This window comes from Schistocerca americana, chromosome 2, assembly GCF_021461395.2.
Source record: "Schistocerca americana isolate TAMUIC-IGC-003095 chromosome 2, iqSchAmer2.1, whole genome shotgun sequence".
Taxonomy (NCBI): Eukaryota; Metazoa; Arthropoda; class Insecta; order Orthoptera; family Acrididae; genus Schistocerca; species Schistocerca americana.
Window position 1 is genome coordinate 872,487,183 of NC_060120.1, and position 24,444 is coordinate 872,511,626.

The window sequence follows — 24,444 nt, forward strand, 5'->3', positions numbered from 1 at the left end:
GAAGAACGCTAAAATTCTCTTTAGAAGAAAGGTGAAACGCATCTGCATTAAATTTATCTGCTTTGTAGGTGGAAAAGTCAATTCTATTAATTATAAACCGATATGTAGTACATAAATCTGCTGCAGATAATGGCTAAGCCAGTGCATAGTAATCTACAGTAATAGCGTAACTGGTTGTGAAAGGAAGTGTAGAAGCAAAGTTATATAGCACCAGGCGATGATTACAAAATCTAAAACAAGTTAGCAGTGTTGCAAGGTGTGAGTGTATAGGTGAAGACATGAGGTCAGCATCAAAAAAGTTGAAAGGCTGATGAGTGATAAACGGCGGACTAAATGATTCACTGTCTCACATCCGTGTTCATAACGAAAATGTTCCAGTTAGTGGGGAAACTAAACGTGAAGTGAGTCAGTATGATTCGCCAGTATCTGTCTCCTTATCGCGTCAGTCCACTTGCAGCTGTAGTCACCGTGACGCTGCACTTTCACCGCTATTAAGGCAGGCGGTAGCCTCCCATCCACATACAGACTCCAAGCCAAGCAGCCCTACGCTCACCTCATCGCAGCCAGACGCCACACCTGGTATGTAGTGTGCCGACACTGATTTTTCTAGCTGTATCACATAAATAATTACATGTTTTAAGAGTGGTTGGGTTGTTTGGGGGAGGTGACCAAACAGTGAGGTCATCGGTCTCATCGGATGAGGGAAGAAAGTCGGCCGTGCCTTTTCAAAGGAACCATCCCGGCATTTGCCTGGAGCGATTTAGGATATCACGAAAAAACCTAAATCAGGACGTAGGACTGAACCATTGTCCTCTCGAATGCGAGTCCAGTGTGCTACCCACAGCGCCACCTCGCTTGGTTTTCAAGAGGTCATAAAAGCCAATTAAATCTTTTATATAAGACACTAGCTCAGCATGCGGAATTGCCCTGTTATGTATACTGTCGCAACAGGAAAAACTAAATAACGTAGAGTAACGAAATTTCGGAAATACAATTGTCTAGATGGGTTATATAAGTCATTAACATTACGAGATTACAGATTAATACAAGCGTGAAATATGCCATTGTAAATGTGAAATGCTGGTACATTAATAACCAGCGTTGCCACCAAAATGTTGAATGTAAGCATGCTAACGTGCAGCATCGCGCTGTACAAGTACCGAAAGTCAGTCTGTAGGATGCAGAGCCAAGACTGTTGTACTTGTCGGCCAATAAGGGGACACAGTTAATGCCGTTTGTGGATGACGCCGGAGTTGTCGTCCGATAATGTCCCATGGGCTCAATTGGAGACGAATCACGTAATCGAGCACGCCAAAGCAACATGTCGGCACTCTGCAGACCATTTTGGGTTACAAAAGCGGTATGTGGGCGAGCGTTATCCTGTTGGAGTACACCCCCTGGAATGTTGTTCATGAATAGCGGCCCAACAAGGCGAATGACTTGCAGTCAGCGTGAGTGGGATAACCACGAGAGTGCTCCTCATGTCATACGAAATCGCACCCCAGAACGTAACAGCAGGTGCAGGTCCAGCGTATCTAACACACAGACGGGTTGGTTGCAGGCCCTCTACTGTCCTTCTTCCAGCCAACACACACAGCCATCACTGGCACCGAGGCAGAACCAGCTTTCATCAGAAAACGCAACAGACCTCCACGCTGCCAGCCAATGAGCTCGCCCTAGACACTACTGAAGTCGCAAATGGCGGTGGTTTTTGGGACAAGTGGAGTGCACGCTACAGAGCCACTAGATCCGAGGTGTCCTTGAAGTACCCTTTTTGCATCAGTTCGTTGAGTCACTGTGATGACAACTACTGCTAAAATTGGTGCCGCAGATGCAGTACGATGACCCAGAGCCATACGCCGAATACAATCGTAGCGCGCCATGGCCCGGTCTTCTTCCAAACATACGGTCTCCTAATGACGGCTGCCGTCAATCTTGTGCAGTGGCTACATTCATGTCAAGCCTTTCTGTAATAACTCAGAAGAAACATTCAGCTTTTAGTAGCCCTATTACGAGACCTCGTTTAAACGCGGTAAGGTGTTGATAACTGCTTCTTTGTTGCGTTAAAGACATCCTGACTAACATCAACTAACCACGACCAACAGTCTGTATTTAAAGCAACCGTGATTTGCAACCTCGTCTGATTTGCACTACTAGCGTCACTATTATACTGTAGGCGCGAAATTTTAATAGATATAACCTTAAGACAGAGATTTAGGAACCAGTTTTCACATTGTAAGACATTTCCAGGGGCAGATGTGGACTCTGACCACAATCTATTAGTTATGAACTGTAGATCAAAAGTGAAGAAATTGCAAAAAGGCGGGATTTTAAGGAGAAGGGACATGGATAAACTGAAAGAACCAGAGGTTGTAGAGAGTTTCTGAGAGAGCATTTGGAAACGATTGACAAGAACGGGGAAAAAAATTTAGTAGAACAAGAATGGGCAATTTTGAGAGATGAAATATTGAAGGCTGCAGAGGAGCAAGTACATCAAAAGACGAGGGCTAGTAGAAATCCTTGGGTACCAGGACAAACGTTGAGTTTAACTGACGAAAGGAGAAAATATAAAAATGCAGTAAATGAAGCACGCAAAACGGAATACAAGAGTCTCAAAAATGAGATCGACACAGATGTGAGGATGTAGAGGAATACATCACTAGGGGTGAGATAGATACTGCCTACAGGAAAATTATAGAGACCTTTGGAGAAAAGAGAACCGCTTGTATGAATATCGAGTCTTCAGATGGAAACCCAGTTCTAGGCAACGAAGGGAAGGCCGAGGGGTGGAAGGAGTATATGGAGGATCTATGCGAGATCGATGTAATTGAGGCTACTATTATGGAGATGGACGAGGACACAGATGAAGATGAAATGAGAGGTATGATACTGCGTGAAGAGTTTGACAGAGCACTGAAAGACCTAAGTCAAAACAAGGCCCCGGGAGTAGACAACATTCCACTAGAACTACTGATAGCGTTGGGAGAGCCAGCCATCACAAAACTTTCCATCTGGTGGGAAAGATGTATGAGACAGGCGAAATACTCTCAGACTTCAAGAATAATATAATAATTCCAATCCCAAAGAAAACAGGCGTTGACAGGTGTGAAAATTACCAAACCATAGGTTTAATAACCTACGGGTGCAAAATACTAACACGGATTCTTTACAGACGAATGGAAAAACTGGTAGAAGCCGAGCTCGGGGAAGATCAGTTTGGCTTCTGTAGAAATTTTGAAACGCGTGAGGCGACACTGAGCCTACGGCTTATCTTAGAAGATAGATTAAGGAAAGGCAAACGTGCGTTTCTAGCATTTGTAGACTTTGAGAAGGCGTTCGACAGTGTTGACTGGAATACACTCTTTCAAATTCTGAAGGTGGCAGGGGTCAAATATAGTGAGCGAAAGGCTATTTACAATTTTTACAGAAGCCAGATGGCAGTTATAAGAGTCGAGGGGTATCAAAGGGAAGCAGTGTTGGGAAGGATGTGAGACAGGGTTGTAGCCTATCCCCGATATTATTCAATCTATATATTGAGCAAGCAGTAAAGGAAACAAAAGAACAATTTGGAGTAGGAATTAAAATCCATGGAGAAAAAATAAAAACTTTGAGGTTTGCCGATGACATTGTAATCCTGTCAGAGACAGCAAAGGACCTGGAAGAGCAGCTGAACGGAATAGACAGTGTCTTGAAAGAAGGATATAAGCAAAACGAGTGTAATGGAATATAGTCGAATGTGATGCTGAGGGAATTAGGTTAGGAAATGAGATACTTAAAGTAGTAAAGGAGTTTTGCTATTTGGGGAGCAAAATAACTGATGATGGTCGAAATAGAGAGGATATAAAATGTAGACTGGCAATGGCAAGGAAAGCGTTTCGGAAGAAGAGAAATTTGTTAAAATCGAGTATAGATTTAAGTGTCAGGAAGTCTTTTCTGAAAGTATTTGTGTGCAGTGCAGCCATGCATAGTAGTGAAGCATCTACGATAAATAGTTTAGACAAGAAGATAGTAGAAGCTTTCGAAATGTGGTGCTACAGAAGAATGCTGAAGATTAAATGGGTAGATCACGTAACTAATGAGGAGGTACTGAATAGAATTGGGGAGAAGAGGAATGTGTGGCACGACTAGAAGAAGGGATCGATTGGTAGGACATATTCTGAGGCATCAAGAGATTACCGAGTTAGTGTTAGAGGGCAGTATGCAGGGTAAAATTTGTAGAGGGTGACCAAGAGATGAATACACTAAGCAGATTTAGAAGGATGTATATTGCAGTGAGTACTTGGAGATGAAGAAGCTTGTACAGGATAGAGAAGCATGGAGAGCTGCATCAAACCAGTCCCTGCACTCAAGACCACAACAACAACCTTTCCACCTCTCTATCACCTCCTCCTCCTCCCCTCTCTGTGTCTTTGTCGATTTCCTTCTCACACCTCTGTCAATCTTCTAATTCCCCCTCCGTCGATCTCCTCATCGAACCCTCTAAGTCAATCTCTCCACATCTGTATTCTCTCCTCACCTCACGTAAATCCATATTATTATTTCGCCTCTTTCTATCCATGTCCCCCTCTCTCTGCTGATCTCTTCAAACTCCCTCTGTGTGTGTCCATCTTCTCCCACTCCTTCTCTCTCCATGTTAGCACCACATCCCCCTTAGGAGGTCGTTGATTCTTTCGCCCACAGTATTTCTCTCTAGATGGTAAATACTAAGTAGTATGCGTACCAAGTTTGGTTGAAATCGATCCAGGAGTTCAGCCAGAACTTTATGACCACCTACTTTACAGCCGGTATGTCCACTTTTGACAAGGAAAACAGCGGCCACACGTCGTGGCATGGAAGCAAAGAGGTCTTGATAGATCGCTGGAGGGAGTTGGCACCACATACAGGCACACAAATCACCGTGTTCAAATAAATTCCGGGGAAGTTCGACGAGTTCTAACGTCACATTCAGTTATATCTCAGATGTGTTCGATTAGTTTAAGATCTGGCGGGTTTGGTGGGGTGGGGGAGTTTACATCAATTGGAACTGTCCACTGTGTTCCTTGAACCACTCCATCAAACTCCTGGCCTTGTGATATGGCGCATTATCTTCTCGAAAAAATGCCTGTTCTGTTGGGAAACATGATCCTCATGAAGGGGCGTACATGATCTGCAACCAATGTCCGATACTCCTTGGCCGTCATGGTGTCTTGCACGAGCTCCACTGGATGCCCACGTGGAAGTTCCCCAGCATAATGGAGCCATCATTAGCTTGTCTCTGTCTAGCCGTAAAGGTGACAAGGAACTGTTCCCCTGGAAGACGACGGATTCGCGTCCTCCTATTGGCGCTTTGGCAGAGCGTTGCATGGTATAATGAATCCCAAAGCTATCAGGATTCATCATACCATTCAACGGTCTGCCACTGCAACAACGTCCAGCGCCGATGGAACCACGCCCATTTCAGTTCTAGTTGCTGATGGTGTGCTGTTAACATTGGGTCATGCATGGGTCATCGGTTGCGGAGGTTGATTGTTAGGAGTGTTAGGTACTCTGTGTGTTCGGACACATTTTTACTCTGACCAACACTAACTAATGTCTGATGTTAGTTCCGCCACAGTTTGATGCCTATTTTGTTTCACCAGTCTGCCCATCCTGTGGTGACCGACAAATGTAATGAGTGGTGGCCGCCCAACCCCACGTGGTGTCACCTTGGTTTTGCCATGTGTTGAAGACACTCGTAACACCACTTCAAATGGCTCTGAGCACTATGGGACTCAACTGCTGTGGTCATCAGTCCCCTAGAACTTAGAACTACTTAAACCTAACTAACCTAAGGACATCACACACATCCATGCCCGCGACAGGATTCGAACCCGCGACCGTAGCAGTCGCACGGTTCCGGACTGCGCGCCTAGAACCGCGAGACCACCGCGGCCGGCTCACAACACCACTCATCGGACATTCAAGTCGTGCAGTTTCCGAAATGCTTGTGCCGCCGAGACTCCGGAGCATCAAAATCGGCCCTCCGTCATATTCAGATGAACCGCACGCCGCCCTCATTTTACATACAGACAGCATACTCACTGATAATACACGCACCGTGAGTGTCTAACACTCATACCTCGCCAGGCGACGCTGCTGTCGCTTGGACGGTTTTATATCGATATTAGATCGGTGGTCATAATGTTCTGGCTCGTCAGTAGAAACTGGATTATATGCATCATAAAAACCTTAAAATATACTTGCAAATATGCATGAAAAATAAGCAAGTTCAAATAATAAAAAAAAAAAACATGGTGGTTAATGCCTGCAGTAATCCCAAAGTCGAGGCTGTGCATATCAATTACTAGGAAGAGCGCTGGCCGCGCGAGAAATCAGTACATTTAGAACACTTATATCATTTTCTGAATACTTTCTGGTAGAAGCTGGGAAGGACCTTTCTGGTATTATTATCTAAAAATTTGCAAAATGGGGGCACATGTCGTGTTTCAAGAATTGTTCCTGCTTTGCTATTGTTGTCGGTAACAAACGGATGCCATACGAGTGAGTCGCAGCGAAACCAACTTCGAGATACAACACACGGAGAGGGGCACGCTCAAGAGCTCCGTAATATTTTATTTAAATATGAATTTTTTTGAGCAGCATTAACTTTTAATTAATAATATTTGACCAAAGTATCATTTACAATTTATTTTACATTTTTTACTATTGTAAACATAAACGACGAAATACTGTTCCAAATGTTCGGTAGTAAGATTGTGTCTTTGATCACTCAAAACATTTTTGTAAGCAGAAAAGGACTGTTCTACAGATCTTTGTCCCGATAGTGTGTGGCAGTGGTTACATTTAAAACATGCCAAGAATCTTCACACGAGTATTTACTTCCACTCATCAACCATGTCGTATGTATCATGGACGGTAATGGTCTTATAACACTCCATACGGATAAGCCCTAAGCCGCTTTCGTATCTGAAGATGTCACCTCCCTGTCAAGGGACAAATTTTGCTGCTTCAATTAATACTCAACATTCTCAGCATAATAAATTTTAAGGAAAAAATTATAATAGAAAAGTGTTCGAATACTTTGAGTTAAAAAAGCTTTTCTGTCGGCGCTGGTGTTGATTAGAATTCAAAGACGGGAGTGTTAGTAACCGTAATTCTATTTCTGCAAATAGTCTTTGCATTTCTTCCGAGTACTCTCTGCTATGCTGCGAAAGAATGTGCTTGTCACAAGCACGCAAGTCTTAGAGGTTCAAGGAACGTCATTAGTTGTCCTCATTAGATGCGCCGTTAAATACTTTCCTTTATCTAGTAATGCCTTTAAACGTGGGTAGCTGAGCCCTCCGTTCCTCCATACATATAACTACAACCTGTAATGAGAAAACAGCTGAGTAACGCCTTTAAACGTGGGTAGCTGAGCCCTCCGTTCCTCCATACATATAACTACAACCTGTAATGAGAAAACAGCTGAGGAACTGTAAGTTTCATCATTCTGGAATTAATACGAGTACTTGGGAAATACTTTTGTTACAGGCTATCAGACTGGTGACAATGTGACGTAAACCAAACTGAAAATGTATCCACAATCACCGGCTTATTATAACGCTAATTCAAAATAAGCTTTACTCGGCCGGCCGAGGTGGCAGAGCGGTTCTAGGCGCTACAGTCTGGAACCGCGCGACATCTACGGTCGCAGGTTCGAATCCTGCCTCGGGCATGGATGTGTGTGATGTCCTTCGGTTAGTTAGGTTTAAGTAGTTCTACGTTCTAGGGGACTGATGACCTCAGAAGTTAAGTCCCATAGTGCTCAGAGCCATTTATTTACATTTATTCGTGTGTTTCGTATTTTCTTAACAAAATCGTTAAGCTCAGAAAACTTACTTGTATTCTCCTGTTTACTGCACAATGCGCCAAGTGACAATGTGCTGTGGAGATGGGGCTGTTTTTGCGAAAGTTAATCTTTTATTGTTCAACTTATTTTTCAGAAAGCAAAATGGCACCGCTGATTCTTTACAACCATCCCTTGAGCCCTCCATGCCGTCTGGTACGACTGGTCGCCGGTATCATCGGTGTTGATCTAAAAATAGAGGATGTAAAGGATCTCTATAAGGACTTGAAGACGCCTGAAATGTTGAAGGTAAACTGTGTGTTACTGTTTACCTAAGTTACCTAAGTCATTATTTATTGAGCGCAAGAATATGCTTTCACAAAAGTTCGAAGATGATAGTTTATATGGAAGAAAACTATTTAAATTGCTTCCGATGAGGGAAAGAAATTTCATGGGAAACATCCAGGCATTCGGTTTAGTTGTGTAGGGAATTAATGGAAAACATCTCTCTGCATGGTCTCCCAATATAGGATTCCGATGACTCACAGCTGCCTCTCTTCACTCGTATGCTTTAGATGAGAAAATGCTCGTAAACTATCGTTAGCTTTGACACCAGCGGTCTTCTCTAAGTGGGATCATCAGAGGAATTTGGTTTTTGAAAAAAGAGACAGCATTGGTCGTATATTTTTTACTATTGCAAAATCGATTTTCTGTCACTGAGTGACCATCTTCAGTGCTATATAGTGAAGATGGTCACTCAAATCGATTTTGCAATAGTAAAAAATATACGACCAATGCTGTCTCTTTTTTCAAGTATACCTGTTATCTGGTCGTAGTGCACAAGACAACATGGAGTCGCCAATCAATAGAATTTGGTTTTGGTGTATTCTAATCGCGTTCAGATGGTGGAAGATCACGTGGTTTGCATTTTAATGACATTCAAGTTTTTCAGCCAGAAAAGCAGAACTCAATAGATGCACTTACTGACTGTGCTGAAAGTAGACAAATCACGCCATCACCATTGTAATAGTGAGTAATAACAGAATGTTTCGGTGGTTAAGTGGGCACATGTTACACTAAATATTCAAATGTGTCCGTGGCAATGCTGAGATGACGCAAGAACGTTTTCCCATTATTTTTCGCTTCTATCACATCTGGCAGTGATTTGTAGATTTTGTAAGCGTAAGTTCGGTTCATGTGTACCAATGTGCACAGCTATTATTAATTCACACTTTAAACAGACAGAGAACAACGATCAAATTGAGAACACTTGAACGCGATGGGTGCGGGGCAGCGAGCGAAATTCGTTGTGGAAGAATAGAACCGGAAACTCCGTGAATCCTCACAAAGTCAGTATCGGGCATTGCAAGTAAAAGTCCGTATAGCAATCTGTAGCCGAAACCATTAGAGACAGCCACGTTCAAGTGCGTCATGAGAGAACTTCAACAGTCTTCGCTTAGCAAACACAATGTCAATGGAGCTCTTGCCCCCTGCTTATAAAGGCATTTTGGCCTCGAAGTAACGGCACCAGGTGAGTCACTACAAGCGACGTCAGTCGCATGCACTGCGATCTGTTTCACTCGAAAACGTCGATTTTTCTGTGGCGGGATCGATCTCATTATCCGTGAAAAATAGGAAAGTGCGGCGTGCTCCGGAGTGAAACAAAAAAGTTTCAAGTGGCTCTGAGCACTGTGGGACTCAACATCTGAGGTCATCAGTCCCCTAGAACTTAGAACTACTTAAACCTAACTAACGTAAGGACATCACACACATCCATGCCCGAGGCAGGATTCGAACCTGCGACTGTAGCGGTCACGCGATTCCAGACTGAAGCGCCTAGAACCCCTCGGCCACACCGGCCAGCTGCAATGTCAGAAAGTACGTTCCCCTTTTAATCTATGGGTAAGTCGATTCAGTGGTTGGACGATGCCAAGGGCATACCACCTCCAACAAGACAAAGCACTAGGGATTTTATTTTGAAACCAACCTTCAGGATAAAAACCTCAGTACGTACTTGTTTGAAGTGAAACAGCTACTACTGTCACTTCACTTATTCCTACCGCATCGTCATACACAGAGTGTTCGGAAGTTCCTGTCACAAACAAACAAATGTTCCATTTCCGGACTACGACTGTTTCAGTTCAGATGTGTAACACATCCACGTCTGCTGAGGGAAAGAGAAAACTCTCAGAGTTTCTTTTCCTGGTGTGTAATGGGGTAGACAGTGTAATGTGAATTATTTCTTGTGGGGTCGTACTTTTCGAGACTCCTGTAGAGACAGAGAAGGATCTGATGGCACGAGTTCTGGCCGTTGCGCCGGAAACAGGAGGGACCCATGTGGCTTGGGGTGGCGGGTCGTCGTAGACATTCTGCAAGCATCGATTAATATCTGCGATGGTCTGCTTTCGCATCAAAAGAAATTCAGTGATAGCTGTCTACTTAGAACGCACCTACTTTACAGATGCCATTTTGAAGCCTATGCTGAAGCGAAAGCGAAAATATTCATCGATGTCCCACAACAAATTCCGGAGTTTTTCAACCGAAGCTAGCCAAAAAAAGTGTTGCATTACATACTGAAGGCCCCTCGTAACATCATTAAAAAAAGGTGAATACAGCAGTGTCAACTATCTGGTTCGCGACCAACCAGCACCTCATACTGTGCAGCCTTCACAAAATATAGCTTTGTAAACGCATTGCAAGTGACCGTCTGCATCTGTCCCCCTAAGTAATGAGTGCATCATTTCACGTTTCATGTAGTTAGTTAGAAAGCATTATAAAATGTAACTCAGTGAGAGCTGTCTGCTTGGAAAGCACCTTGGTTAGAGACCTCATTCTGAAGGCCACGTATAGTGCCGCCACTGTCGGAACTTCATGGAATTATAGTGGCTGAAGTGTGAATATTCCACGGTGTCCCACAATGAATTCTGGCCGCGCGGTGTAGCCGTGCGGTCTAGAGCGTTGAAGCTTCGAGTCCCCCGTTGAAGGTTCGAGTCCTCCCTCGGGCATGGGTGTGTGTGTCGTGCTTACCGTAAGTTAGTTTCAGTTAGATTAAATAGTACGTAAGCTTAGGGATCGATGACCTCAGCAGTTTGGTCCCATAATACCTTACCACAAATTAATCATTAATAATTTCTGATTTTTCCAACCGAAATTGGTCGGGAAAATGTGTTTCTACTGAAACAATGGATATTTGGAAAACAAATCGGAGAAATAATAATTACACTATTACTCTGTAACCATGCATCGGATACCACGGGGGCCTTATAACAAACTCAGGAAACGTCCCTGAATCATCTCCAAGATTTTCTGAGTGGTGCTCGCGATCTGACAGCATTAGTACCCGTTTCGATTAGTCATACCCATCTTATGAGTAATGAAATTAACAGCTCTCACTGTCTGCAGGGAACATAGTACGTACTCTCTATCCGCTAAACCGACATTTATGGAGTAGTAGCATTGTTAATGTAAATAGTTAGACGTTTGTAAAAGATGTCAATATCGCTGAACCTCTCCAGATTATAGTAGTGCCATCCTGACGATAAGAAGATTATTTAAAATATTACACCGTTTTCATCGGAGAAATCATCTGAAACTTAATCTGGCTCTTTCACTAGTTCCAGTTATGAATATATCAGTGTTAGTGATATCCAACATTGCAGGAAGAAATAAACGAGATCGACTTTTCTGTACAATCATAGTGTCCAACTGGAATTTTCTTTAACTGTAGAAATGCATTACCCGAAAACTGATTTGCTTTCACCGTAATAAATTTGGTCAGGGTCACTGTTAGCTCTCCATGCATATAGACAAAAGAAAGACATTTTGAAAACAATTTTCGTTGAATTCAAGACGTGATACAAGCTCATTTTAAATAATCAAGAAGAGTTCATCTAAATACTCATTTCTCTTAACTGCCGCAAACTGTCGTTCTAAAAAATTTGAGATATATGTTCTTGAACCTAGCTTCGTTCTCCCGTCCCTCTTATTCAATATTACTGACCACAATTCTGCAGTGTTGGCACCATGTATTACCTTTTCAAATATTATGCAAGAGAAAAGAATAACGAATAACATTTTGAAATGTGTAACACATATCTGACTGACTCCAGGCCTGAAACATCTCTTTTGACATTTGATTCTATATAACCAGTCCTCCATCTGAGATGCTAGAGAGCTCGCTCACCCTGGCTTAGCTTCTAACTCACCATCACCATGTACCAACAAGTAATTCATTTTTCTAGCAGACCTTTCTTATGTTCTAGCGTCCAGTGTTGATGATTCTACGCCTGTGATGAACGCTGTGCTTAGTAATTAGCAGGTATACAAAGTATGAGGTGAACAATCCATATTGGGGATATGCCTCTTGCTTGAATTTTTGTTTTTCAGTGGCAGTGAGTTATTGAGGGAATTGTTGCTCAGTAACACATATATTTCCTGTTACAATCACAGTCAGCCGATGACAAACGAGGCATGCACGTTGTTTACCACACCATATAATCCTGACAGTGGTGACTTCACATATATGTAGGTATTCACGGCCTCCCAGCCACTCGCTGCCCATGAACTTCATGGAGATAAGGTAACAAGAAGTTACCTCTAATTTCGTTCGTCTTTCATACATCCATATATTGTATCAAATGATCGAAATACGAGCAAAGAAGTAAATGTATGTGGTAGCGTTTGTAGATCAAAATAAAGTTCTAATCATTAATGAAAGTCACGCTGTTTGGAATGTATAGGAAAATAGGAGGTTGTTATTTTTGTATTTAAACATTTAACTTGTTTTCATATTTTGAAATTATGACTAATAAGAATATTATATGACTAGCTAAACTGACAGCTAACTTTCTTCGTTCAAATTTCCATCTCTTTATTGTTTTAGGTACTACTAACACTAACACTGAAAACATCTTTAATTTGTTACATTTTCTCGATCTTTCCAGAAAAATCCCCAACACACAGTTCCTGTATTGGTAGATAATGACCTGTACATTAGTGAAAGGTAAGCATTAATTATGAGTTACAAGTAAGCATCAGATCTCTACTCACCATTATCTAATGACTGATTCAGATGCAGTAAAAATGTAAGCACAATTACTGAAACGAAACAGGTATTGATGGAAAGTTATTGCTGAATTCCAAAACGAGATATTATTTATCATTTCAGTAGCCATGTTAGAGACAGTCTGGTAAGTACATTGCAAGGAATCACCTGTCGCTGTTACAGACTGCGACATTTATCTGAGTTATTTTCGGGCTATCAGAGAGTAAACTACAGTTACGTACTAGAACATGATAAAATGAAAACTGTATCGGAAAATTGATGGAGTAGGTAGTAGCTCTTTGGTTTTAATAATTCTGGAAATCTAGCAATGTGCTTAGTATATTTTTCCAAGTTATCAAAAAGGAGAGCGTTATATGCAAAATACACTATGCCCTTGGTGGAAAGATAGGAGACAATAAATGAAGCAAGTTTGTATCTCAACTTAAGTTTCGTTCTGCTCTGCAAAAAAAAAAAAAAAAAAAAAAAACAACTATGTTCATTTCAACTGAAACAACTAAAGGAAAATTGGAGATGCCGCCTGTATTAAATGTTAACATTAAATTAAATTTGAGTAAATTAAAGTTAGCTTAAACAATGAATTTGTACACTTGTGCAATTGTCTAGATGACGGTAATCTCACTATTCTGATGACAATGAGTTCCATGAGCTAATTTCAGCACTAAAACCGAAGCACGTTTATAATATTATGATTATAGTTTTACGCAGTAACGAAATTTTACGTTGTCATTTGTAAATCTTAGATATCGTGAACAAGATTGCGCAACTAGTAGATCAATTACCAGAAACTAAGTAAATGTAACGTTGAAATAATTTTATTGTGTGACACTACCACTGGTTTCCAAGTGAGGCAAGAAATAATCAAATGGCCGCAGTACATTTATCTGCGTCAGTTGGTTGCAACATCGTTTGCTGTCGTCATGGCATAGTAACTGTTGCTGCATTTTCTGTAGTCGAACACTGCTATCAGGCCAAATCTTTCTGCAGAAACAAGTTTCAATACAGTCTGGGCTTTCAGGAAGCCCATCAGAAAACGTTTCAGTTAAAGCTCTCAGTAGGTATCCACAAACCTATAGTAACGATCTCACAATGTGTCAGAATGTACAGTGATATGTCTGAGCTTGTATGTCACTAATGTTTTCGTGCCTTGTTAACAGCCGTGCCATTGTGATGTACCTCATCTCGAAGTATGCGAAGGATGATTCTCTGTACCCGAAGGATGTAAACAAACGTGTTCTCGTCGACCAGAGGTTATTTTTTGATCAAGACTTGTTCAACAGAATTTTGAATGTTTTCGTAAGTATTACGTCATTAAGCTTCCTAAAGTGGATTCTCTTATATATCGTTACATTCTTTCGATAGGGCAAGGACTTACTGAACATCGATAAACAGATCGTGATTTTCATATGGCTTCCTCTCTGTCAGAAACTGCAGCATTTTTATATTCTCTGTGATATGGTTTACATTTTCATTCTGGTTTTACCTCTCTGAATGTTTTAATTCTGCTTGCGAGAAAGCCGCAGTTGGAACAAACCGTTTGATGTTAAGGTTTATGCCGATAAGGTTAGCTTCCTTTACGGCTACTCGTCAAGATAGCCACATAGCGTTTCAATGAGAAGCCTCTTCACTCACCAATGTCCGCTTGAAGATGCTAACCAGCTCGCTTGTACACCAGTATATTGAGCACACGAGTGGGTATCGGGACGTTTATAATCGGAATGTCCTTGATCACGTCCGACGACATACGGGTCTTTGGAATGTGCAAGTATCAGTGACTCCTCACCTTTTGTATTTGTTACAGAAGACTTCATAAGGCAAAGGAACACATGACTCCCAGCTGCCACTAACTGTAAGTCTCTAATTATCAGCACTAACCCCAGAGTAACCGTGAACGAGATTAGATTAAAAATTACTGTCTGGAGATGAGTAATGTCGGTGAACAAATCCTCAAATCATAGACTTAAAATATCAGTGCCTAATAATGAACAATCCCAGGCTCCCCATATCCGTCAACCATCTACGAATAACTGGGACACAAGTCCGGAAAAACATTCGCGCTTCGGTATTGACTTCAAACATCAGAGCTATATGTTATGCCATAGTCTAGGAAACATTACCAGAAACTGAAAGAAAATTTAAACTAAAACTGATGTCGAGGTCATTTTGTAACCCTTGCAACTATTTCCCACAAATTTTGTGTGAAGAATCTAAGGTAGGTGGATGAAAACATGGAACCCCCAAACACACATTACCCTGCCTAATATGGTGTAGGAAAACAGCTGGCATTCAAAACAACTTCCAGTCGTCTTGGAATCGATAAATATAGGTTCCGTATGGTTTTCAAATTCCAGTGGAATCGTATACCATTCTCCCTGCAAAATAGTGGCGAGCTTAGGTAACAATGATGGAGGTGTATAGCGATCACGCACCCTTCTCTTCAAAGAAGATCACAAAGGCTCAATAATATTCAGATCTGGTGACTGTAGCGGCCAGGGCAGCTGCAACAGTTCATCCTCAGTCCTGGGCGATGCGAGCTGTCTGTACAGCGGCCCTGCCAGTCTTGGGACACAGCTTCACCATTAGGGAACAAACACTATACCATAGTAGACCTGATCAGCCAAAATTGTCACATAATACTTGGCAGTAATGAGATCTTGCACAGAACCCAAGGGGCTCATGGAATACCGCGGTATGGCTGCCCAGGTCGTCAACGAAGCCCCATCGTGCTTCACTCTTGGGACGTAAACTCGGCCAGAAGTTGGACACAGTGTGCAACGGGACTCATCCGACCAAATGACATTCTTCCACTGCTCAGTACTGCAAGATCTATGACTTCGGCTACACGTTTTCCTGTTACGGGCATTTCTATCACTGATGAGCGGTTTTGGAATTCCAACTCGCCCTTGAGCTCTCTGCTTTGGAGCAGACCTTCGAGTTTATTTGGTGTTGAGAGGATTCGTGAGTGCAAATTCAGTTATGCAGCGATTTTTGCAGCTGTCGTGCTCTTATTTTTCCTCACAATCCGCTTCAATGACCTCCCGCCACGATCACCTAATACACACTTTCGTCAGAACTGTGACTTGGCGAAGATTGTTTTCCGCCTTCCCTGTACGCAATAGAAATCGTCGATATGATTCCCTTGGAAACACTGAATACTTGAGCTATCTTGGTTACGAAAGCACTGACTATACGACCACCAAAAATTTACTCGGTTCGAATTCACTTGGCTCCGACGTAATGCACTCACAACTGCATAGAACATTGTTCTGACTGTGGCTGACACTTGCAAAGTGTTGAGGACATTTCAGTAGTGCCGTTCGTGGTCAAATACAACAGTGAAACTTGCAGGCTTGGCTAACATATGCATTTATGTTATAGCATGCATTTCTCGCGATGTGTACATACAGTCTTAAGGCCTACCCGCCGTAATAAATATTCGGGCATGCAACTGGATGACGAGTTGCGGATGAGCCGCCTAGCTAGTTTTTGGTACAACGTCAGGGACGTGTACAGGCACTCTCCAATGGAAAACTCACCTGAAGATGACTGAATGCTTGTCAGCCGGAATGTGGTGGCAAGAGGTCTACATCCTCGGAATTTAAGCCCGAAACCTCTAGGAATGATGAAGAAATTTGCAATGACAGCAAGGGCGACTCCCCTCAGGACACTGGGATCACGACCGTGCTACAACTAGACTGGAAGTTAGTTATATCCAAGCGCAAAACATGAAGATGCAGTTGGTTGGTAGGATTCTACCTCTACTAAAAGCTGAACATAATACACCCTTTTAAGTAGGACTACCAGGGCTATCACTTTGAGAACAGTTGGATACTGAAATGTCAGTTGCATGACAAATATAGTGTCACCTTACAAAAATATCTGCCAATAGGACTGTCAGAGAGACTGCACATAAAGTTTCTCAGAATAATTTCTTAACTTTTGTCACGGAAGAGGACCCATCAATAAGAATTTTAATTTTATTTTTATAACTTCTCTTCCTTTTACTTAAAGGTTTTGTATGATGTTTCTGTTCCATCATGGACTGATCCACATTTTTTAACTATCCTTACATCCTTATTCGTGGACGAAGAAGAGACCTACAGCGAGTTTTCGTCAGAGTTCATTTTTAAGTGCTCCAAGTTACGGTCGATGTAGTGGAAGAAGACATATTCCTTAGAACACAATTTTGTTTCCGAGTTGATTAGAATGGCGAAGAAGCCGACAATGACGAGAGAGCGGCAAGGCTTTATTTGACTGCTAATCGAAACATCCTGGGCCACGGTATCGATCTTAGTTCGACCTTAGATACTTGATAGAGACCATCAGCAATGATCGCCGAAGAAATATGGTGTATAAGAGATCACAACCTTGTCAGTGACGGAGGAGGAGTTGAGACATCAAAAGGAGGAACGATCGGCATAATCAACTGAAGGAGAATGCACAAAGCAATGAAACTCATTTAATGAAAGTTTTTTTTTCAAATTATATTCCACAACTTGTATAAATAATATTGTTATGTATCAAACACCACACTGCTGCCAATATTTTGTGAAGCTAGTTTCGACTGAGTCATCATTTGATAGATTTTAGGATTTTAATGTAATGTGTATACTATAATTTTAATCTGTGCCGTATGTTTATTTAATGGTGTGAAGATAAGTGGGCCTTGTGTATAGCATATCATCTTTTAGCCCACGACACAAAATTGTGATTTGGAGTGTATAGAGCCATGCTTTCGATGGGTTGCAATTTTGTATTCCAACTTCTTACTAGTTCGTAGCACTTACTGACGTTTCCATTGATTTTAATTTCATGTCTACAGATGCCAGTATTTCAAGGCAAAGAAGTGGAACCCAGCAGCATTGAGAAAGCGAACGACGGTCTGGAAACTTTGAACCGAATGTTGGACAGCAAACAGTTTCTGGCAGGAGATAAGGTTACTATTGCTGACTACGCCGTCGCTAATAGTCTGTTGGCATTGGAGGTAATGTGAAGTTGTCAGATTTACAATTATAAAGTTGAGAAAATGTGATGTAGTCAAAAACTTGTCAATTGTGATGTAGAAAAGCTTATTTTGCTCACTTACTTGAAACATTTATTCCATTTTTATTTTTCTTATTACAACACACTCTATACACAAAAGACTGACTGACTCATCCTCACCCAGCCCAAAAGCTGCTGCTAGAAACTTGAAATCTGGAGAGAGTGTTAATATTATACTGTAGGGATCATTTAAGAAAGGATTTTGCGAAATTCCGCGTCTAAGAACGTGAAATAGGGAACCAAAGGATTTTGAAAATATGACTCTATGAAAGCATTTTTTAATCTCGAACTACGAAAATTGGTATTTGGTTTCACGGTCAAAAACGAAGAAATACATATTTCAGCATTTTTGTAAATTTAGCCCCTTTGGGGATGAAATAGTTGGTGATAATTATTATTAAACAACTACTAAAGCATTTTTAAAGCTATATGTATGAAAATACGTTTTCGACTTCTCAGTTAGTAACAGACACGTAAGCGTTTCAATGTTTTTGGAAATTCTACTCCCAAGGGATAAAAAATTTATGGAAATATTTGAGAATGAATTTTTTTTCTAAATTAAATCTCTAATGCGGGTGAACAGGGGATGAAAGTGTTCATGAAAATATTTCGTTACCGGTATATTTAAAATATATCTAAAGCTAAGCTAAATTTACCGTATTTGGTGTTTGACGTCTTAGGAAATTAGAAAATAAGTGACAGGAATGAAAGTTTCTATGGATATGTCACCACAAGAAGTCAAAAGGATGAATTAACAAAGATCTCCGACACCAGCTACCAGAATTTCGTTTTGGTCGGAAGTATATTCGAAAACGACAATGCTTCCATGGCCTTAATTAGCATGAATAGTTTAGATGTTGTTGCAATTTGTAAACAACATGTAACTTCGATTGAAGAAAAACAACAAAAATCTGTGCAGACCATACAGTCTGCAGCGGACGTTAAGCCAGTAAAAGATATTTTATGTTCCCTCGGGCAGTGTATTACATTATATGTGGCTCTCCTTACCGTTACCAGTTAAAAAATAATTAACTTTCCCAACACGTACTTATAGAGGCTGAAGTATTATGTTGAAATCTGAAGCCGGCCGAAGTGGCCGTGCGGTTAAAGGCGCTGCAGTCTGGAACCGCAAGACCGCTACGGTCGCAGGTTCGAATCCTGCCTCGGGCATGGATGTTTGTGATGTCCTTAGGTTAGTTAGGTTTAACTAGTTCTAAGTTCTAGGGGACTAATGACCTCAGCAGTTGAGTCCCATAGTGCTCAGAGCCATTTTGGAATCTGAAACTTCCTGGCAGATTAAAACTGTGTGCCGGACCGAGACTCGAACTCGGGACCTTTGCCTTAGGCGGGCAAGTGCTCTACCAACTGAGTTACCCAAGCACGACTCACTCCCCGTCCTCGCAACTTTACTTCTGCCAGTACCTCGTCTCCTACCTTCCAAAATTTACAGAAACTCTCCTGCGAACCTTGCAGAACTAGCACTCCTGATAGAAAGGATATTGCGGAGACATGGCTTAGCCAAAGTCTGGGGGGTGTTTCCAGAATGAGATTTTCACTCTGTAGCGAAGTGTGCGCTGATATGAAACTTCCTGGTAGATTAAAACTGTGTGCCGGACCGAGACTCGAACTCGGGACCTTTGCCTTTATACTGAAATTTGTTGAACTAAATCATCTGGGAAGGCGGACTGACACCATTAGATATAACGTGTGAAAACGCAGAAACCAAAAGTAGCTAATTTATACAACACATAAGATTATATTCACCAACTATTTAATGTACGATATCGGTACCTCTTTTTCAGTTAAACCCAAAGAGTGGAGTTGATGCTACGAAGCAACCTAACGTTAAGCAATGGCTTCCACGTGTGGAAAGTTCTCACCCAGTATACGGGAAGATCGTCAAAGAATATCATGAAGCCCTGAAGAAAATGATGCAGAAGTAAATGCATTTAATATGTACTCGTATTGTATATGTGTGAAAATAGTAAAAGTGTCAAGACTTGTAATCAAATAAAGTCATTATTTTATTAACACGCGTCATTAGATCCAAATTGTGACCCTCATCCTCTCCATGTTTCTGTCATCTAAGGGAATGTTCAAAACGCGTGTGACAAGTTATTTGTGCTATTAAAGATAAATACATTCCCGCCTGACAGAGTTCTCTCTCATCATTGTAATAATTCCATATATTTACTACAACGAAGGGCTGAAGTGCTTGTCTCTACTTGATATTCGATACTGGTCTCTGTTTACTGCTCCATTCTTGTTAGCCTTTGCCACAATGTTTTTAACAATGTTGAACATCTGGGTAATAGAAAGATATATACTCAAAACTAAGTACGGTAGATAGTAAAAGGCATGTTGTTTCATGTGTTCCTACGATCGAAGTATGTCACATCACTACTTCTGTTACACATTCACTATTGTTCGGTAATCTGTCATCCCTAGCGCCTTCAAAGCGTTCTTCGACAACACGAAGCGTAACTATGGTGAAATACTTTGCTTACAGAATCATTAAGAGCGGAAACATATCGATGTTTCCTTGTAAAATATCGCTTGATCTGCTCGCATGAAAACCGTTAGTTTCCAATACACTAAAACTTAATTAAGCTTGAAACAACTCTTTACGTCCCGCTGATCTAAGGAATATCCCTCTGCGCACGATATTTAGGCACTAGGGCAGAAGCAGAGCACTATAAGTTCTCCTGCAACTGATAGGTAACATACTATTAGTTAAAATATCAGAACATAGGAAATAAAGCATAGTGACGTACAGAACGATAAACTGCACTACAGGTATTTCTGTATTACGGCCCTACGTAAAGTTACAAAACAAAATCCAAGTTTCACTAATGAGGGATTAATTTCCACTATAGAAATGTCGTATAATTCAAAAGAAACAAATGTGCCACTTGTAAAACTGGTTCTGATCTTTGACAATCGTAAGTCATACAGATGTTACTCTCCGTACAAGATAGCGCATGTTTTGTACACGTAGCAGCACTATGGATCTGAATAGGTGACTGTGCACATAATGTTGACGGCTCGTTTGTCAACAGCTGGTTCAAGCCAGTAGTGGCTCAAGTTCAGAATCGCAGTGTTCGTGGCTAGAAATAGAAGCCAGGACGATCGAAGCTACAATGTAATTGTATTATACGGCGTGGTTGTTGATGCGATTGTATTACAGTTGTCGTTGCTTCTTTCCAAAGTGAGACATGTACCCGCCGATTCCCTAATAACGGCAATGGCAGTGCTAATTATCAAATATAAAGGCACCGCTTCTGAACAAACTACACCGACGGAAGGAAATCGCCATAAAAAAAAAAAATTAATGTAGGCTTATGGAAATGCCGTGTGGCTAGGGCCTCCCGTCGGGTAGACCGTTCGCCTGGTGCAAGTCTTTCGAGTTGACGACACTTCGGCGACTTGCGTGTCCATGGGGATGAAATGATGATGAAAGACACACAACACCCAGTCATCACGAGGCAGAGAAAATCCCTAGCCCCGCCGGGAATCGAACCCGGGACCCTGTGCGCGGCAAGCGAGAACGCTACCGCAAGACCACGGGCTGCGGACTTGTAGGCTTATGAAAATTTGGGAATGCATTTGTCTAGGTAACATATTTAAGTGATCAACATTGGAAGACCACAGGTTAATTTTAGCGCGAGATAAGCCAATGCAAATGTGAAATGCTGGTACATTAATAATCGCTGCAACGCCAGACTGTTGAATGCAAGCGTGCAAACGTGCATGCACTGTGTCGTACAGGTGCCAGATGTCAGTTTGTGAGATGGAGTTCCATGCCTGTGGCACTTGGTCGGTCAGTACAGGGACAGTCAATGCTGGTTGTGGGTGACGCTGGAGTTGTCTTCCGATGATGTTCCACATGTGCTTGATTGGAGACAGATCTGGTGATGGAGCAGGCCAAAGCAACATCTCGACACTCTGTAGAACATGTCAGGTTGCAGTAGCAGTGTGGGGCCAGCTTCATAGTGTTAGGAAACACCCCTGGAATGCTGTTCAAGAATGACAGCACTGAGAGTCGAATCACCAGATTGGCGTACAAATTGGCAGTCCTGTTGCGTGGGATAACCACGTGAGTGCTCTGCTGCATAATAAATGGCATCCCAGACCAGAACTCCAGGTGTAGGTTGTTGCAGGCCTTCAACAAGCCTCCTTCTAACCAACACACGGCCATCACTGACGCTGCAGATCCAACTTTCGCACAACTGACCTCTACCCTGTCCTCCCGTGAGCCTCGCTTGCCACCATTGAAGCCGCAAATGGCGGTGGTCTGGAGTCAGTCGAATGCACGGTACATTGCGTCTAGCTTAGAGCTGTCCTTCAAGTAACCTATTTTTAACTGTGGTGAAAACTACTGCTCATATTGCTGCTGCAGATGCAGCCCGATGCGTCTAAGCCATATGCCAAAAACGGTGGTCTTCCATTTCGGCAACGCCACTTGACACTCTGGAGCCCAGTCTTCTTGCGACTGTAGATTCGCGTGACCACCACTGTCACCAGTCATGTACAATGGCTACATTCCTGGCATGCCTTTCTACAGTATCGCAGGAGGAATTCCTGTTACATTACCTTGCTCACACAGAGTGAAGTGTTGATAGTGGTTTATTTGTCGCCTTAAAGGCATCCTTGACTGATATCAGCTCAGCACGTCCATTCTCCAAAGGTAGCTAACGCTGACGTCCGTTACAGCGTATATGTAAAGCAAACCTGATTTGCATTCTCATAGTGGTGCTATTAGCTCCACTCTTAACTGTCAGGCGCGAAATTTGATTAGACCCCATTTTTCACGTACAAACACACGCCTGTCAAAATTCGTTGATGTCGTACAACGATTTTTTTTCTATCAGTGTATTAAAAACAGAACCTTGATACTTGTAAAGGAGACTGACTGCAAACTTAGTTTCAGTTTAGCGCAGATTCAGACAGACTGACATTGCAGAATAGTTGATATTTCAAAATCTTAAACGTGGCTGCGAAACAGGAACTGTGTAAATATGAAGAGGTTGAAAACATCAGCCAACGAGTTGCAAAACAAAAAATGTTACTTAAAATCCGTCTTGATTCCAATTTTTTTAAAATTCATATGACCGGTTTCGGTTCATTCAGAACCATCTTCAGACCTGATATTTCAGTTACAGGAGTAACCCGTCCAAATCCAGCAACTTTCACATGTGACGTAGCATGTGAAAGTTGCTGGATTTGGACGGGTTACTCCTGTAACTGAAATATCAGATCTGACGATGGTTCTGAATGAAACGAAACCGGCCATATGAATAAAAAAAATTTTGCAATCAAGACGGATTTTAAGTAACACTATAAAATCACTGATTGCTGTTATCCCATAAGACATTATGTCTGTTTTTGCATTGGAAAACAAAGGTTTATGAGCCCTTGACCTAGGTTTAGATATTTCTAAAAGTATCTTCTTCAGAAGGAGTCAGACCTAAAAATACATACAAGAAGTTACAAAATTATTTTTATATGCATAAGAAAATATTAATAGAAAAATATTTGAGCGGTAAGCGTGCGCACTAGTTACATCACATGATGGTACTTTATATTAGCTGAAGCCGAGCGGCTTTTGTCATTCATAAAACTATCAAGAAGTATCCCAAGCAACGGCTTTAGATAGTAGCCGGATTATATTTAGCGCACTTCAGAAGGAGTGTTCTCTAGTAATGCCAACAGGTAGAGTCTCTTGTCAAAGTAAAATTGTAACAGGAGAAGCAGGGTAAAATACATGCATAAGTTACTTGTACATCAAGCCAGAGGCTAAGGCTAACTGTTACGAATATGCAGCCTCAAGCGACCAGGGAAAATTTGGCTGCAGATGGAACTAAATTCAAGCGCGTAAGATGAGCTCCTCGGCTGTGATAAATAACACCATTTTACATTAAAATAAGCATGAAATTTTCTCTACAAGGCTACTAAAAATATAACAGATTTGCTGGTCTACATTATGTATAAAATTACTAATACATTTGCTGACTGAGTAATATTGTACATAAATTCAGCGTGCAGAAGGTATAGTTCTGTTTACAAAAGATCACTGTTACAAATTCATGGGGAAAGAAAACCAAATATAAGCTAAAACAACGTCACTAAAATGAAAGAACTTCCGCTTAACTCCACGGAAGGTTAAGCGGTAAGGAACATGGGAAAGCAGTGGGGGCTATATACACGAGCAGTAAGCACTGCTTCTTGCTGGTTTTAAGTAAGACAGTTTTACATTTAAGCAGTACGACAATTTCTTACAGAAATGCAATAATATTAGATGTGTAAATTAAATATAAAATTATCCGTAAAACATTTATGTAGCAAAGTGATACTTCACGTAGCTTTAGTGTGCAGAAGATGACAATTACAAAAAACGTGACTGCACCTATGGTACCACTGTCTGCATCGTTGAGTTGCGGTAGGCACTTCACCGAAGAACTGAACTGGTTGCCATGGACTGTCAACAAGGTTCTGCATCTAGATATTAATTAATGCAGCCCTCAGGTACTCGATA

General features: G+C 41.6%; 1 protein-coding gene across 1 annotated transcript; it reads left to right on the forward strand.

Moving 5' to 3' along the window:
* Positions 1-516: 516 nt before the first annotated feature.
* LOC124595891 (glutathione S-transferase 1-like) lies at positions 517-19,881 on the forward strand. The gene is made up of 6 exons (XM_047134799.1): positions 517-579; positions 7,962-8,113; positions 12,748-12,806; positions 14,024-14,162; positions 17,689-17,850; positions 19,712-19,881. The coding sequence occupies exons 2-6, from the start codon at positions 7,970-7,972 to the stop codon at positions 19,850-19,852; spliced, it is 645 nt and encodes a 214-aa protein (XP_046990755.1). The 5' UTR covers positions 517-579; positions 7,962-7,969; the 3' UTR covers positions 19,853-19,881.
* The last annotated feature ends 4,563 nt before the right edge of the window (positions 19,882-24,444 follow it).